This window comes from Eulemur rufifrons, chromosome 24 (genome assembly GCF_041146395.1).
Source record: "Eulemur rufifrons isolate Redbay chromosome 24, OSU_ERuf_1, whole genome shotgun sequence".
Taxonomy (NCBI): Eukaryota; Metazoa; Chordata; class Mammalia; order Primates; family Lemuridae; genus Eulemur; species Eulemur rufifrons.
This window is the reverse complement of record NC_091006.1, coordinates 12,330,522-12,348,033: the sequence shown is the minus strand read 5'-3', so window position 1 is coordinate 12,348,033 and position 17,512 is coordinate 12,330,522. Positions and strand designations below refer to the sequence as shown.

Here is a 17,512-nt window from a genome sequence, read left to right as displayed (position 1 = left end):
CCCATCTGGTGGCAGCTTCCTACCCATACCCCGACTCTGTCTACTTGTCTCACCCCCACCGCCACCTTCCTATTGCACACCCCATCCTTTCTCTGGCATGGACTCCTGCAGTGGCCTCCTCACAAGCCTGCTGCTTCCACAGAGACACCATAAATCTGATCATCTATCCCCATGCCACCTTCCGGAGTAAAAGCCTTACCATTGCAACAGGAGTAAATTGCAAACTTCCTACCGTTGTGTCCAAGGCCCTGCAAGATCTTTCCTGCTCCCTCTCAGCCCTCCTGCCCTCCTCACTCCCCCTCCGATCACACAGGCTTACGGCTGCTTCACAAACATTCCACACACGTTCCTGCCTTGGCCCTGTGCCCTTGCTGTTCCCTCTGCCTGGAATGCTTTTCCAGCCAGACCTATGCAGGGCTGGGTCCCCTCCTCACGGGGCCTCTCCTGCCCACCCACACCCACACCAGCCTTATTCCTGTCTAGCTCTTCATCCTGCCTCAGTTGCTCATGGTATTTATCACCACCTGAGTGATCTTGTCTACAAATCTCCCTAAGGGTTTATTTCCTGTCCCTGGCCATGAGGCTGAGGGCTCCTGGATGGCAGGAATTTGTGTCTGCCTCATTCACCACTGTGTTCCCAGCATGGTGCCCAGCGCCTGGCACCTAGTAGGTGCTTAATAAACACTGATGGGTGACTTGTGTGCTTGCAATGTGCCGGGACTGTGCTAATCTATTCTCTTCATCTCATACCTAGGTACAGACACTTGGGTTTTGTGGGGTCTGCGGCTTATGCAATTCGGAGGGCTCTCCTTAAGAAAAAAGAATACATTATGAATACAAAACCAGGTGCGAGGCAGTGCAAGAGAAGGCTCCTGAGCTCAAGCTTCTTTAGCTTTATGGTAAAATTCCTTCTGGTAGGGGACATTATTTCTTCCATCTTGCAAATAAGGAAACTGAGGCTCAGAAGTGATGTCACTTCACTGGAGTAAAACGGCCAGTACAGATGGTACCGGGATTTGAACCCAGATTTCGTGACCCCAAGGCCCACATGGTTAGGGGCACCTGCTCCAGCTTTCCCTAGGGCTGGCTCCCCGACCTAGGGCCCCAGCTCACCCAGGAAGGCCGAGGGGGACACGGTGCCATTGCTGCGCGCCACCATGACGCTGATGCCCGTCTCTACGAAGGGAACAGAGAAGTCCACGATCTCAGACCGCTCCTCGTTGATGGTGAGAGAGCCAATGGCCATGTCCGCACGCTGGTAGAACACCTGGGGTGGGGGCGAGGAGTGGTTGAAGGGACCTGGATCAGGCGGGCAAAGACCAGCCCGCGGGAGGAGGCCAGTGACAGGGTGAAAGAGAGGGCCGTTTTTGGCCATGCCACCCTGAATGCCCCAATCTCCTCTGATCTCCAAAGCTAAGCAGGGTGGGCCGGGTTAGTACTTGGATGGGAAAGGGCTAAGAGGGATGGGGGGGTGGATGAGGACGGGACCCAGAGTGGAGCAGGGAAATGTGGAGGGGAGAGACGGGGAGCAGGATTGGGAAGAGGCAGCCCCCAGCCCCACCCTGCTGCTCCCATCAAGTTCTCCTGAAGCCTCAGACTCGACACTCTCGGGCCCACCAGCTTCCCCTAGGCATTCCGCCCTCCTAGTCCCGCCTCCTCTGCTCCCAAAGTCCCTTCTCCTGGTCCCGCCCCGTCGCTTCCTGACTCCGCCCCTTGTCCAAAGGCGTGGCCTTCTCGTGGCCCCGCCCAGGCCCCGCCCCCTGAGACAAGCGTTCCTGCCTCTGGCCACGCCCCCGGCCCCAGGGTGCCTGCTTCTAGACCCCTGCCCCGAAGGTCCGTCTCCCCCACCCTGTGCCCGCCTCACCTCGCCGATCATGCCGTTCCAAACGCCATCGATCTTCTTCCCGTGCTTGCCGTTGGTGACCAGGTAGAGGTCGTAGCTGAAGCCGATCGTGTGCGCCAGCCGCTTCAGAATGTCGATGCAGAAGCCCTTGCAGCACCGCTTCTCCGGGCGAGGGGCATCCGGGGGAGGGCTGCGGAAGCGACCAGGCTTGGGGAGTTTGGGGACCCCTCCCTTAGACTCTCCCTTGAGACAAAGGTGTGGAGGAAGGGACAGGCAGCAGCTAAAACTAGGGTTAGCGCTTTCTGGGGAAAATGAGGCCCAAAGGAGTTATGCGCGCCAAGCTGGAGGGCCTTGTGGGCCCTGGGTCCCAAGGGAGGAGAGGGATGGGGGCCAGGATTACTGGGCTTCAAGAGAAGAGGTTTTGAAGCTGGAACTCCTGGATCTTGGGCTGTCACCTGTGGGTCCGGTTGAGCTGGCTCCGGCAGGGGACGGAGTCTCGGATGCAAGTGCCACTGATGGGATCTGCAGGCTCCACAATGACAAAGGGTCTCTCCTCAAGTGTGGCCACCGTGAGGTGCTGCGTGTCATCCACTGGCTGTAGGAAGCGACCATAGCGGGACCATAGCGGGTACTTGAGGCGGAGAGTCTTCTGCTCCCAGCTGCCCACCTTGGCCAAAGAGAAGGAGAGTCAGGCTTCCTGGGAGGACTCTCCAGTGTGTCCTGGGCTCCATGTCCCTCCTCCCTCAGACCCAGGAGTGTAGGCACCATCTCCCCCCAGGACCCAGGAACCCCTCCCTCCTTCACACCTGTCTTTCCCCAGGACCCAGGAGCCCAGGCCGTGTCCCATGGCTGAGGTCTGGGCCACCACTCACCACCTCCCACGTCCTGTCTCTGGTGAGGGAGATGACCACCAGGGAAGGGTTCACCAGGAAACCATCCTCATTGAAGGAGTAATCCCGGTTATCCCAGGTAATGTTCATGAAGTACCTGCCCAGGAGGAAGGGAGGGAGACATGTGGGGACATGTCAGCTGGACCTTGGCAGCTGAAGGCATAGAAAGTCCCCTTTCTACGGACCAGCCATAGCCCCTAGCTGGAATCTTTCCTCCTTCACCTCCGAGATCTCAAACACACAAATATGCCTTTTCCCTATTCAGCACCCTTCCTTGGCTGGCCAGTGTCCCCAGGCTAAGGTCCCAGACTCTCAAGCTTGATGTTGAGGCCTAGAGTCCCTTTGTGTTCTGGCCCCACCTGCTTCTGAAGCCCCATCTTTGATCACTTCCCACCCTCAAATTCTTCCCTTCCAAAAACCCTTTTATTGCTCTGTCAACACTGAATGCAAGGCATCTCTCAGACATGTCAAGTGAGTTCCTATCTCTAGGCCTTTGCAGGTGCTCGTTTTATCTTACTGGAAAACCCTTATACCACCCTTCGCATCCTGACCAACTCTTCCGTGTCTTAGAGACTCAGCTCAAATGTCCCTTGTGCTGGGAAGAAGCGCTGGGGAGGTCTCTGGACTCCCAGATAGCTTATCTGTGCAACATCATCCATACTCTGATTGCCTCTCACATCAACCACCCAGTTGATCACCACATCAATCACCACATCAATCACCCAACCACCCTTCCTCACCTCCTCATTCCCCCCACCAGGCCATTAGTCCCCCAGCTCCATCCCTCCTGCCCCATCTTCTCCTCTCCCTCCCCACAGCCCTCCTGGACCTCACCCCAGGCTCCTTCTTGGCCTTCAGCCTCCAATCTCTCTCTTCCAGTCTGTACCCCAACTGGCCCCAGAGGGCTCTGTCCACACCCAAAACTGATTCCCCCCCTCCCCTGCTCGGAGCCCACCCCTGGCTAGCCAGTGCCCTGGAACGAAGTCCAAGCTTCTCAACCTGGCATTGATGGTGAAGGCCTGGTGCCACTCACCAACCCCCCCAGCCTCATCACCTCCAGCCCCTAATTCTACTGCTTTCATCCACTCTGAACCCGGGCCGTGAGCAGGAATGATATTCAAATATCCACCAATCTGCCCAAGTTTTTCTCACCCTCAGGGCTTTTGCACATGCTATTCCCTCTGCCTGGAATACTATTTCTGGTGAACTCCCCACCATTCCTGGAATCAAGTCCAAACCTCTCCTCCTGGCCTAAAGGCCCTACATGAGCTGGGCCCCCCCATGTCCCTCTGTCCCCTGCTCACACCTTCATCCCCCTTGCCCTCTATGTTGCAGCCACACTGGCGTTTCAGGCTCCCAAACAGGCAAGCTATGGTTTGGTGTCTGTACTCTCCAAAACTCATGCTGAAATGTAACTGCCATTGTGATAGTATTGGGAAGCGAGACCTTTAAGAGGTGTTTAAGTCATGAGGACTCCAGCACCCTCATGAATGGACTAAAGCTGTTATAGTGGGAGTGGGCTCACCTCCCTCTTTCTGCTTCTGTCTTTGCCCTTCTGCCCTGTCATGATGCAGCAAGAAGGCCCTCACCAGATGCTGACATTTTGACATTGGACTTCCCAGCCTCCAGAACTGGGAGTCAATAAACTTCCATTTCTTATAAATTGCCCAGTCTATGGTATTCAGTTATAGCAGCTCAAAACAGAATACAAGACAGTTCCAGCCCCAGGGCCTTTGCACCTGCGGTTCACTCTCCCTTTACTCAGATCTTCCAATGCTTGGCTCCTTCTTTTTATCCATTTTTTTACCTCCAAATTTCACCTGCTCAGAAAGGCCTTTCCTGACCACCTAGCCAAGTCCCCTGGGCATTTCTTATCCCATTCCCCCTGTTCGATTTTCATATCAGAAGTTATCAGTTGCTGATATTTTCTTCTTTCTTTTCTTGGTTGTTCACTGCCTTTCTCCCCTATTACACTGTAAGTTCTGTGAAAGCAGGGACCTTATTGAACACTAAAGCAGTGGTTGGCATATAGTAGACTTTCGATAAAGGGCTTTTCAATGAATAAATTAATGAATGAGCAGTTAATCCTTCTGGTCTCAGCTTAGATATCGCCTCCTCCTAGAAACCTTCCAGACTCCACAGCTGACCTGTGACTTGAGTACCCTGGTTTGGAAGGCTGACTGAGGCCAGTACCTTTCCTCTCTTGGGATGATGTTTTGCTATGAGAGCTAGAGGGATGGGTGGTGGCCAGGAAGGGCTAAAATAATGAAGGAGCACAAATTCTGGGTAAAGAACCAAACAGCCTCTGGGAGAGGCAAGCCAGAGAGAGAAAGACAGACAGACAGACAGACAGAGAGAGGGCAAGAATTAAGAAAGACAGAATCAGGAAGAGATGAAAGAGTAGCTGTCTCCCAGCTTAGCTTCAATTCCTGACTTCTGAATTTCTATGTGCGTTTGTCTTTCCAGTAAACCCCCTTTTCCCTGAGGAAGCTTGAATGAGACCAAATGCAACCAAAAATGTCCTGGCTTAGACAGTACTCCCTGGCGCCCCCACAATGTCCGCGCTCCCTCCATTACTGCAAGTGTCATGCCGTGTTGTCATTATCCCCATCCCTGTCTGCCGGCCCTACAGGACCCTGTGCTCTTTGAAGAATAAGTCATGGTCTTATTCATCCCTGTGTTCCCAGTGCCCAGCGTGAGCCCTAGTTCCTAGCGGGTGCTCAGTATTTAGGAACAAGGGATTCTTTTCTCGCCCTCTTGTTCTGGGATCCTGATTCCCAACTCACCAGTTCTCAATTTTCCTCCCTGAGGTCTCCTTCCCCACCCATCATTTCCTCCCACCCAAACTCACTTCATCCTCATTCAGGATTAAAGGCCTCTCCTTCCACTGTTCTGTCACCAAACTCATCAGTTTCCCCCCTCCCAAAGCTTCCCATGGTGGAGATGCTGTTTTCCACCAAACTCTGTTCTTTTCTTCTAAAATAACAGCATGTGAGCCGGGTACGCCGCTGTCCTGCCAGGGTCGACATTTCCCAGCCTTCCTTGCAGCTCGCCAGGGCCATGAGCAGGAATGATATTCAAACATCCAGCAATCAGTACAGCACAGACACTAGCCAATCAGAATGGACGCCACTGTAAACAACCAGTAAATCAGCACTAACCATGTGACTATGTTCTCAACAACAGGGTGTGAGATGTATCCCTTCTGCCTCACATAATCAAAAGAAAATTGCTCTCCATTTCCTCTCTTTCCCTGTTCTCACGAGCTACAATTCAGACAGGACCGTGACCCAGCTTCCACGGTGCAGAGATGCACAGAGCAGCATGGTGGGAGGATCCTGGGACCCTGAATGGTCACATGGAGCAGGAACCTCCCAAAAAAATGGACTGATCATCTCTAGAGTGTTATGTGAGAGAGGAACAAACGTTTCCTCATTTGGGCTGCTGGATGGTTGGGTCTTTCTTGCTACTGAAACTCAGCTCATATTCTAACTAGGTATTTCACAGAATCGAAGATCATATAATCTATCAATTATAAGATGTACCGCCATTTTTATGTACCACAAAGAAAGCAAAAGTGCTTCCAATTAAACCACGATAAGCCATTAATTATAAGACACATCTTGATTTCAAAGACATTAAGATTATACATCTTACAGTCATGAAATAGAGTAATACACTCACTGAATCTCAGGTACTTTTCCCAAATTACCTGATTTAACCTCAGAAAAGAGACCTAATTACTCCCATTTTACAGAAAAGAAAACTGAGGCTCAAAGACAGGATGCGACCCATTTGAGGCCACCTGGCCAGTGAGTTCTCCAGGTAATCAGGCTCTGGAAACCCTCCACACCCCTCCCATCCCAGCCCCACTCACCTGTGCAGACTCTCCCCACGGTGGGTGCGGTTCTGGGCACGACAGTCATGGCCAAGCTCAGGCAGGAAACCATAGTCACGCAGCAGGGCCTGGGCACCTCTGGCCACTACAGCCACACCAGCTGCCACACGCCGGGCCAAGTCATCCCGCCAGCCAGCTGAGCGCACTGCAAACAGCCCGGAAGGCAGAGGGGAGCCTCCTGGCAGAAGAGGGGGCTCACCAGGGGCCCCGGAGCCCCCGCCTCCAGCCAGCTGGGGCCCCACCATAAACCAGACGTAGCCAGACCCAGTGAGGCCGGCCTCCTCGGCTGCCCGGAACACAGGCTCGGCCTCCTCACGAGCACAGAAGAGCAGGCGGATCTGTGCACTGACGCTGCGGAGCTGGGCGCTCAGCACAGCCTCGCCAGCCCCAGGGTCCAGCGTCAGTGCTCCGCGATGCTCCCAGCCCACCAGGCTGCCGTCAGTCAGCACCTCTATGTAGGACAGGAAGGCGCGATGGCCGGGGGCACGCGTGGTCACTGCTACAAAGGACGTCCAGTCGTACTCCTCCAGCACCTCAAAGATGACCTGAAGTTGTTGCTCGGTGGAGGAGCCCAGCTGCAGGAAGGTGGAGCCCTTCTCCTGCGCGGAGGGAGGAGGATGTCAGGCCTCCTGACATGGGGACCTCATCTCCTAGTGAGCTGTTCACTAACCCTGTCTCTTTTACCTCCTGGGGCACAGGGCTAGATCTGGGGTTAGGTTCAGCTACCTGACTGAGTCTTCTAGACTCACCCATTAAAACTCTTCCTCATACACCTTACTCGTTTCCCTGTCTGAGGGCAAATGTAGAAGCCCCAGAAGAGAACTCTGAAGTCCTAGGGGATTACAGAGCCACAAGAGGGAAGGAGCCTGAGTCCCTGAGTCACCAAATGGATAACAGGCACCTTGAATCAGGAACATCTGTTTGGATTTTATTTATTTTTTATTTTTTAGTAACAAGGTCTGACTCTGTTGCCCAGGCTGGAGTGCAATGGTGCAATCATAGCTCACTGCAGCCTCGAACTCCAGGGCTCAAGCTATCCTTCCTGCCTCAGCCTCCTGAGTAGCGGGGAATACAGGTGCACACATCACACCTGGCTAATTTTTAAAATTTTTTGTAGAGACGGTGTCTCACTGTGTTGTCCAGGCTGGGTCTCAAATCCCCGGGCTCAAGCGATCCTCCCACCTCGGCCCCCCAAAATGCTGGGATTACAGGCATGAGCCACAGCTTTCAGCCTTGTTTGAATTTTATGTAAATGAGAAACAACTTTCTATCAGTTTGAGCCACTGAGATTTGGAGGTTTATCTGTTACAGCAGCTAATCATCACTGTCATCAATATGCTCAGCATCCAGTGAGGGAACTACAGCCCCTAGCATGCACTGAGAGGGGAGAGGGACCAGTTCTCTACATAGTGAGGGAGACTGCATCTCCCAGCATGCAGTGAAGGTGCTGTAGGTACTCCCCCAGCTGGAAGATATAGCTTTGCTGAGTGGACTTTCCCTTCTTTGGTTTTCTTCCTACCTCCTTGTCCCCTCCTCTGTCTCCTTGGCTGGAACCTCTTCCTCAGCCAAAATTCTGAATGCATTATAGTAGTGCCTTAATGTTCTCTTTTCTTTTCTGCCCTCTCCCTGGTGATCTCATCCAGACCCACCGGTTTAAATACTGTTTCCCATACTATCCAATATGGCAGCCATGAGCCACACATAGCTATTCAATTTTAAATTAATTAAAATTAAATAAAATTTGAAATTTAGTTCTCTGGTTGCACTAAGCACATGTCAAGCATTCAGTAGCCACATGCAGCTTGTGGCTATCATATTCATCACTGCAGAAAGTTCTGTTAGACTTTACTAGACATGCCAATGGTGCCTGTCCTCAGTCACGACCTCTCCTGTGAGCACCGGACAAACCCATCTTCCTTTTTTTTTTTTTTTTTTGAGACAGAGTCTCACTCTGTTGCCCAGGCTAGAGTGAGTGCCGTGGCGTCAGCCTAGCTCACAGCAACCTCAAACTCCTGAGCTCAAGCGATCCTCCTGTCTCAGCCTCCCGAGTAGCTGGGACTACAGGCATGCGCCACCATGCCCGGCTAATTTTTTCTATATATATATTTTTTTAGCTGTCCATATAATTTCTTTCTATTTTTAGTAGAGGTGGGGTCTCGCTCTTGCTCAGGCTGGTCTCGAACTCCTGAGCTCAAACGATCCGCCCACCTCGGCCTCCCAGAGTGCTAGGATTACAGGCGTGAGCCACCGCGCCCGGCCCCATCTTCCCTTTTATTCAATGTCTCCCCTTGGATTTCCAAGAGGCATCTCAAAATTGTCATGTCAAAACCAGAACACTGGATCTTTCCCCACCTCTCTCGAACCTTCTCCCTGTCGTCTTTCCCTTATTCATCCTGATGCATAGGCCCCAAACCTAAATCAGCCTTTCCCTCTCTTTCCCTCACACCCTCATCTAGCTATCCCCAAATTGTCTTGGCTCTATGTTCAAACATAACCCTGTTGTCCATTCCTCACTACCATCACTGCCTCAACCCTCATCGTCACCACTTTCTTGCCTAGACATTTACGGCTTTCCAACTATCTCTGCTTCCAACCTTGCATCTTCCAGTCCATTCTCCAAACAGCAGCCAGAGTGATCGTTTCAAAATATTAATTGGATCACATCCCTTCTTGGTTGAAAACCTTCCAATGATTCTACCTCAGAATCAAAGCCAAAGTTTTCACCGTGGCCTACAAGGCCCTGCGTGAACCGGCCCCTGTTGCTTCTCTGACCTCATCTCCTACCACCCCAACCCCCCCGGTCGGTGGCAGCCACACTCCCTCTTTGCTCTTCCTAAAGCATGCCAAGCTCCTTCCTGCTACAAGGGCTTTGCCCTTAGCTGTTGCCTCTCCTGGGGACACTTTCCCCCAGTTCCTCCATGCTGGACCTGCCCCTCCTCATTCCTTAGGTCCAGCTCAGGTGTCACCTCCTCCCCTGACTGTCATCTATTGAAGCCCCATCCTGTCGATTTCCTCCAGGACAGATTTTACTGTTACTTTTGTCTGTCTCCCCATTAGAATGCAAGCTCCATAAGGCAGGGACTCTGTCTTTTCCCCCCTAGAACTGTATTCTCGAGAACTTAAAACAGCCCTGGCACAGAGTCAGCCCTCAATAAATCTTCCTGTAATGCAGCGAGAACAGCAAGTGGACTTACTCCTTAAATGTATGCCTGTGGTTATATGTTTAGGGGACAGGACAGTTGTCCGAGGGGATGAGATCTCCTAGCCTGTAATGAGAACCCCAAGAGGGCTTCATCCTTCAGCAGGTGGAGGTGTGCTGAGGGGACCATGTTCCCAGCATTCAACGGGGCACAGATGGAGCTGTGAAGACCATTCTTCCTTCTATTCAGGGACAGTGAAGGGACATTTCCCAGAAGGTATGAGTGTACACTGAGCAGACCACAGTGCCCAGCAGACAATGAAAAAGAGTGGATTGCACTTCGCAGCAGCAATGGAGGCACTAGGGACCACATCTCTGTGTATGCCATGGAGGTGGCAGCCAGGAAATAATAAGTTCACCTGCCAGGTAATCTGCCCACAAATCTGGACAGCACCATGCCAATGAGAACAAGAAAGCTGGACAGACAGGTCCATCCCAGAACGTTCTGGACAGAACTACAATAGTGATCCAGTCACAAAGCCACAGGCCCCACAGCAGGGAATTGGCAGACTCAGGCATCACCCACTCAGGTGGCTCCATGCACCACCTCTCTGTCCCACCGGCTCCTCCCCTCAATAGGCCCCGCCCCATCTCAGGCTCCTCCTCTCACAGGATGGCTCCGCCCATCCCTGCCTGGCTCCCATCTCTGCACTAGCTTTAGCCCTTTTCTGAATTCCAGTCCTTTCCAGGTGACTTGTCCCCTCGCTGATCCCAGACCCACGCCTCCCTCAGATTTTGCCATCTTTGGCTGGTCCCTTTTTGTCCCCAGTCCCCGCCCCTCGCTCGCCTTTCCCACGGTCCCTCACCTGCAATGACTGGGCCCACGCCGTCCCCATACCCTGATCATAGACAACTGGCCTCTCTGACCCTGCTTCTAGGTGACTCTCCCGAAGACCCCGCTTAGCCTATAGGCCAAGCCCCTCCGTGTCAGCCCTGCCTCTTACCTAGACCTAACCCCTACCACCTGGCCCCACGTCATCCCAGATGCTGACCCACAGGACTGTCCCCGCCCCCTCCAAGGCCACACCCCTCAGAGCGCCCCAGACCCCGCCCCCAGTGACCGGCCCCGCCCCGCCCGCTGATCGCGCGCACCTTGGGAGTGAGCACGAGCGCGGCGCCGCCGTGCACGGCCACGATGGGCAGCGAGGTCTGCGCCGACAGGAAGTCGAGGATGGGCGCGACGGCGGGCGCGCGCGAGTCGTCCTCGAAGACGACGCCGTGCACGCGCAGCCCCGACAGCAGGTCGCAGAGCTGCAGCACAAGGCTGCGCGGGTCCGAGCCGTTGAGCACCAGCGCCACGGGCCGCACGTCCAGGCCCGGGCTGCGCACGGCCGCCGCCACGGCCGGCCCCAGGCGCGCCGCCTCGGCCGCGTACGCGGGCCCCGAGAACACCAGCGCCACGTTGAGCGGCCGCGCCCCTCCGGGGACCCCGCCGGGCCCGCCGGCCCCGCCCGGCCCCGGCGCCTCCTCCGGGAACGGGCTGGCGCAGGCCAGCGCCAGCAGCAGCAACATCTTAGCGGGGCCCCGAGGGCCGCGGGGGCCACCGGCACCGCGCATCGCCTGCGGGCCCCGCCGGGCGGCCTCTGAGCGCCCGGGCCAGGGAGAGACACGGCAGGAGAGGCAGGAACAGAAAGCACAGACAGACACGGACGGGGAGACGCAGAGACAGGGAGACAAGATGTTGAAAGAGATGCACAGAAGAGGAGATACAGGGGAGAGAGGAGAGGGAGAGACAGACACGGAGGGGGAGACACACAGGCAGAGGGAGAGACACGGTGGGGGGAGGTGGAAGGGAGAGGTGGGGAAGAGATACCAAATACATAGGGAGAGGTGTGGGGGGTGAAAGAGGGAGAGACACAGAGGAATAGGGAGAAGTGGAGTATGGAGAGACACAGACCGGGGTGGGTGATGGAGTCAGGGGAAGATACAGAGGTAAGGAGAGAGAAAGAGGGAAAGAGATAGGTAGGGTAGGGATGGGACAACAATGAGACAGATGGGAAAGAGACCCGCAGAGATGGGATCAAAATAGGAGCAGGGAAATAGGAAGGGAGATGACAACAGAGAGGTGATGGGGGGAAGAGCGGCAGGAGTGAGAGAGAAGGAGGAACAGAGACAGGGAGAAGAGGGAAAGAAAGAAGACAGTGTGACAGAAATAGGGAGCGAGGGAGACCCAGGGAGAGAACGGCAGAGTGAGGAGAGATGCAGAGATAGACGCAGGGAGATGGGAGAGATAAGAGAGACAAGAAAGTTAGAGAGGAAGATGGAAAGAAAACCAGGAAGACCGAGACAGACCCCACGGCCACGAAGAGACACGCACACATGAGAGATGGGGAAACAGAATTGAGATTGAGGGAGGCAGGCAGAGCAGAGAGAAAACACAAGAAGACAGAAATAGCGAGGCAAGGCAAAGATCGAGACCCCCACCAGGGAGGTGCCCAGCACAGACATGAAAGGAAGGCAGGGAAGGCAAGTGACAGGAGGGAGCAAATATAAAAAGGAGAAAAAGGGAGGAAAAAAAAATGAGAGAGGGAAAAGGGGTCAGGTGTGTGGGGAGAGAGAAAGAAAGAGAAGGAGAAATTAGTGGGGCACCCCGAGGAGAGAAAGTGCCCCCACAACCTTACCCCTCACCCCGACCACAACCCCCAACCCATTTTTGTCCTGTTACTCCTGTCCCTGTCCCCCACATTCTCAATGAGAGTGAGAAAGAGAGTTATGGCCCAGGCTGGGATGCAGGGTTGGGGGCACAGCTGTGGAGAGCTGGGAGGGGGGTCCCTGGCACCCAGCCCGGAGCAATTTAGTAAATTAGAGGAAATACAGCATCTCATCTCTTCCTGTGCCCCCTGTTGAATACTTGCCGCCTGGGGTGTTTGGGCTGGGAGCCCAGGCTCCTGGGTCCTGCCTGGGTCTGAGGGAGGAGGGCACTGGGGGGTCTGGGCTCCTGGTTCCCAGAGAGGGACTGGAGCCTGTGCTAGGGGCTTCCTAAAGGGGTGAGGGTCCAGGCAGGGAAGGGTTCTCTCTTGGCTTGTCAGTCAGTCTCCTGTCCGGTTGCCATGGTAGCGTAGGCCTCGTCCACCCCACAGACAGCCAGGGTGGGGGAAAGGCCCACACCCTCTCCCCTGCCTAGAGGTCTCCTCCCCTCCCCCTGCCCCCTCCCCCGAGATCCTGGGCTGCTGTCTCCCCTGGAAAGGGGGTGGGGGCTCCTAGCATGCCCATCCCTCCCAAATCCTGGCTCCTCTTCGCCCCTCCTCTCCATTGCCCTTCCCCAAGCAGCTGGCTCAATCAGTGCTCAGAATAACCCCCCCTCCACCCCAAAATAACCCACAGCTGTGGCCTGGTCCCCGCGGGGTTAACTCTCGCTCTCCCCTCCCTTCCTGGTGGCTGCTCACCCTCCAGCCCCTCCTCTGCCTCTCTCAGACCCACCCCTGCCTGGCCTCTGCCCTTAGGGACCCCAGGGTCCTGCTCCCTGCTGAGGCCCAAGAGGGCAGGCTCCAGCCCCACCCTTCTCTGGAGGCTGGATGCCCAGTCCTCTCTCACAGGGATTGGGGAGTGCGGTCCCTCACCCCTCCAGGGACCGAGAAGTGGCAGCTCCAGTCCTCCAGGACTCTGGAGGCCCAGTCTCCAGAACCCACACCCTCAGGGATCACAGAGACCAGGCTCCCGTCTCCCCTGGCTGATGACACCCACACAGGGGCTAAAGAGTCCGGACCCTGGTCCCCTGCCCAGACTCAGGAGACTGAGCCCCCGGTCCCCTCCTCCATCAGACACAGAAGCCCTGTCCTCCAACTTCTCCCATAAAGATGCAGGAGTCCTGCCGTCAGCCCCTTCCTCCCCCAGGACTCCGGAGTCCAGGCATTCAGCCCTGTTCTTTCCCAGAACCCAAGAGTCCCAGCCCCCTCCTGCCCTAAGACTTGGGAATTCAAGTGCCCAGCCTCCTCTACGACAGGAGCCAAGAGCCCAGGTCCCCTGTTCCCCTCTTCCCCCAAGACCCAGGAATCTGGGTTCCCAGCCCTCCCCTCCCTTAAAGACCTCCTTTTTGTCTCAAACCCCATCAATCCCAACATCCTGGGTGCCCCCCCAGCTCCGGCCTCCCCAGTCACCCCACTCCTGTACACAGCATAGCCTGCCCCAAGCTGAGGAGGAGGAGGGTGCCAGAGATTCCTGGGGTGTCCCTGTCTCCATCGCTCTCCCCAATCCATCACAGAAGGGAGGAGAGGCCACTTTGATCAACAGCTCCCCCACCTCGAGTCGTGCTGCAGACGGCATCCCATTCCCCTCCCCGCCCCCCCAACACACACACACAACACCGGTCTCTCCCCACCCTAATCCCGGGGCTTGGAAGAGGCTGGAAGGGTATTTCAGAACCTTGAGGAAGGGGTGGCAGCTTGGGCGAGGGGTGCTGGGGGCCTGGATGCCCTCAAGGTCCTTGTCAGGGGTATTAATAGCAGACTCATAGCTCTGAGATGGGAGGGGAGAGCGAGAGGAGAGAGGGAGAGGGCTGGCCAGTGGTGGGGGAGACTGATGCGGGGAAAGGGGGTGCCGAGAGAAGGTGAGATGGAGAGATGGAGGGACAGAGAGAGACATGGGGTGTCAGGTATGTGGGGCTGGAGAGGGGCAGCAAAGTGTCAGAGAAATGGGGGGCTTAAGAGGTCTGAGGTGTACAGACCCAGAAAAGAGGGGCTCAGACAGGGAGAAAGAGAGAGGGCAGAGGAGAGTCCCTGAGGACAGGGAAGCTGGGGGAGAGCAAAGACCCCTGCCCACCATTCAAACCCCCTCCCTCCATGAGGCCCCATGGCCAACTTTCCCTGTCCTAGATTTCGGGGTCTACATTCCCACCCCCACCCCTGCATCCCTTCCCCGGCCTTACCTTTTCATGACCCTGTTCTGTTGGGGGGATTGCAGGGGGGCCAGGACTGGAACCTGGCGTCCAGCGACCCCAAGATTCCGCGGAGAGCTCAGGGAGCCAATAGGGGGGTCAGGCCCCGGGGCGGCGGCAGTGGCAGTAGCAGCGGCGCACAGCGGGGACCTCCTGCCTGTCTCTGGCTCCGTCTCTCCTTCCTCTTCCTCGGTCCTGTCCTGCCCTGTCTGTCCCCCAAGGTTGCGGCCACCTGGACTAGGCGAGGACACGGCTACACATGTTGCGCTGGAAGTTGGGCCCCGGACATTGCGGAGGCTGTTGGGGTGTCCTCTTGCCACCCCGACCCCGTGGGGATCCCCCCTCCGCCCACCTGGGGTGCCCCCCTCTGCCGCTTCAGCCCCAGCTCCTCCCCCCTTTCCATGTGTCCGGTCCCGCCTCTGCCTGGCTCATTCGCAACCCTGCTTTGTGCCCTCAGCCCCCCCTCCAGCGTCTGTGTCTGTCTGTCTGTCTGTCTGGGTCACCTCTGAAGCCGGTGGCTGATGTGTGTGTTTGTGTGAGGAGCGGGAGATCGCCTGTCTGGGGAACTGCTTGCCTCTTCCTTGCTTGGCCACCTCCAGACCCCCCCTCGACGCCCCCACTCACAAACACAGGCAGAAACACACACACGCACACACGCACAGCCTCACTTCCCTGGGATTCCCCCTCAACACCCCCGGAGCTTGAGGAGGGAAACACACACACACACACACACACACACACACACACAGGGGGGGTCCAATGGGGGCCAGGCTACCACTGCCAGCAGAGGCTGTTCAGACAGACAGGAGGACACAGGCAGCCGGGGACGCCCAAATGCCTGGTCGCAGGCAGGAGACACAGAACCCAGGTACACACCATCTATCCGGGTTTGGGGGGCTGAGGGGAGGACTGGGGGACCCACGACACCCAGGCAGGCGGCTCAGGGTCGGTACAGACAGACAGACCCCTCCCTCCCGCGGCCGCCGCAGCCCTTACAGACACACCCCCCCTTCACCAGCCAGCCCCAGACACCCGGACACACAGATTCTCACCGGGCAGATGGCAGATGCACGAGAGACCCCTGGGGGCCGGGCGGACCCACCCAGGCCGACACCCCCCAGCTGGGCACTGGTGGCCGAGGCAGGCTGCGGGAAGCTGCGGGTGCGGGTGGCGGCGGCGGCGGCGGCGGCCACGGCCGCGGCTTGGAGGAGCCGGAGCGGGAGGGACTCGCACACTCGCTCTGTTCTCACACACACTCACTGGGGATGCGATTAACATTCAGTCCCCGTCCGTCCGCCCCTGCTGGGAGACCCACAGCCCCCCCTCCTGGCCTCCCTGGGGACCCCTCCTCCTGCCAGGGCTGGGGGAGGGGGTCGCCCCCCACCCCCAGCTACCGGCCTCTGCCTTCCTCGTGGGACACGGGAGTGAGGGGCTGAAAATGAAAACGGAGAAAGAAGTGTGTGTGTGTCGGGGGTCCGCAGGGACTCAGAATCTGGTATGGAGACACCAGCCTCAGACCTCTGCTCCAGGGCTGGGAGTTGCTGCCCTTTGCCCCCTCCCCATTTGAGGCTGGGGAAGCAGAAGGCCTTTCCCTGACTTCAGTGTCCGCCATGCCAAGACCCATCATCTGGCTTCTATTGCCCCGAAAGGCTAGGCCTGCATACTGGGTCTCTAACATGGACTTGGGCCCTCCTCCCTCAGACCCAGGTTGGGGGCCCCCAGCCCCTCCTCCCTCAGACCCAGGTTGGGGGCCCCCAGCCCCTCCTCCCTCAGACCCAGGGCTCCAGAACCCCAGCCCCTCCTCCCTCAGAGCCAAGGTCCAGGCCCCCAGCCCCTCCTCCCTCAGACCTGGGAGTCCAGGAGTCCCTTTTCCACTGAGACCCAGGAATCTGGAGCCTCCCCTCTAAGCTTGAGTTCCTTTTGGGACTCAGACATCCTGACCCTCCCCCAGCACAAACCACTTTCAAGGACCCAAGACTTACCGTTGGACACCCAGCCCATCCACCCCTTTGAGGAAACCAAAATCCTTGTACCCCTTTTTTTATTGAGGGACCCAGTCTCTATGACCCATGAGTATTCAGAAGGAAAGCAGCATCTCTCCCCTCATAGACACAACTTGTCCCCCTGAGGGTCCCACAGGGCCAGCTGCCTCTCCTGCCCCTCCTGCTAAAGAGGTCAGGCCCAGCACTTCTATAAGCTACCCATGCAGCCCTGGGGTGGAGTGTGGTATGGGACACCTGGGCCCCTGGGGGTGAAGGCTGGGAGAGAGAGAGAGAGAGAGAGAGAGGGAAAATTTCCAAAGTTCTGGAGCAGGGGCTGAAGCCAGGGTTATGGGCTTCTCTGAAGTAGTTTGGGTTCAATTTTTTGCCTTGAGCCTACTAGGTGGGATTCCTGCTTCCTTCACCCCCAAGGTCTGGAAGGGCAGAGGTGAAGGCTCTGGTCTTAGAGGAAGGAAGGGATTGTGGATCTAGATTCCTGAGGTTAGGATGCTTGGGGTAGAAGATGGTTAGGGTGGGACTGTAAGGTCCAAGGAAGGGGGTCTTGAGAGGGGAGGGGGCTGGGAGCCTGGACTCCTGGGTCTGAGGGAGGAGGGGCTGGGGCCAGGGGTCTAGAGGAGGTGGAGGTGCTGGGGGCTGTTTCTTGTCTTTTGGGTGGATTGGAGCTGGAGGCCCTTGAGAAGAGCAGAAGCTGGCAGCCTAGCCTCTGGGTCCCTGTCCAGGATTTTTATTTTTATTATTATTATTTTTGAGACAGAGTCTCACTCCGTCGCTCAGGCTAGAGTGCAGTGGCATCATCATAGCTCACTGAA

The 17,512-nt window shown here is 56.5% G+C and overlaps 1 protein-coding gene across 1 annotated transcript in view; it reads right to left on the bottom strand.

The window, feature by feature from the left end:
- GRIN2D (glutamate ionotropic receptor NMDA type subunit 2D) overlaps positions 1–15,970 on the bottom strand; it is a 36,922-nt gene extending 20,952 nt beyond the window's left edge. Inside the window, exons 1-8 of the mRNA XM_069457455.1 lie at positions 15,756–15,970; positions 14,695–14,970; positions 10,923–11,413; positions 6,611–7,230; positions 2,716–2,830; positions 2,299–2,510; positions 1,865–2,033; positions 1,114–1,267 (exon numbers count right to left, since the gene is read on the bottom strand). Of these exons, the coding sequence (XP_069313556.1) occupies positions 1,114–1,267; positions 1,865–2,033; positions 2,299–2,510; positions 2,716–2,830; positions 6,611–7,230; positions 10,923–11,387 (1,735 nt within the window). The 5' untranslated portion in view covers positions 11,388–11,413; positions 14,695–14,970; positions 15,756–15,970. The remainder of the gene's footprint in view (positions 1–1,113; positions 1,268–1,864; positions 2,034–2,298; positions 2,511–2,715; positions 2,831–6,610; positions 7,231–10,922; positions 11,414–14,694; positions 14,971–15,755) is intronic.
- Positions 15,971–17,512: the final 1,542 nt, after the last annotated feature.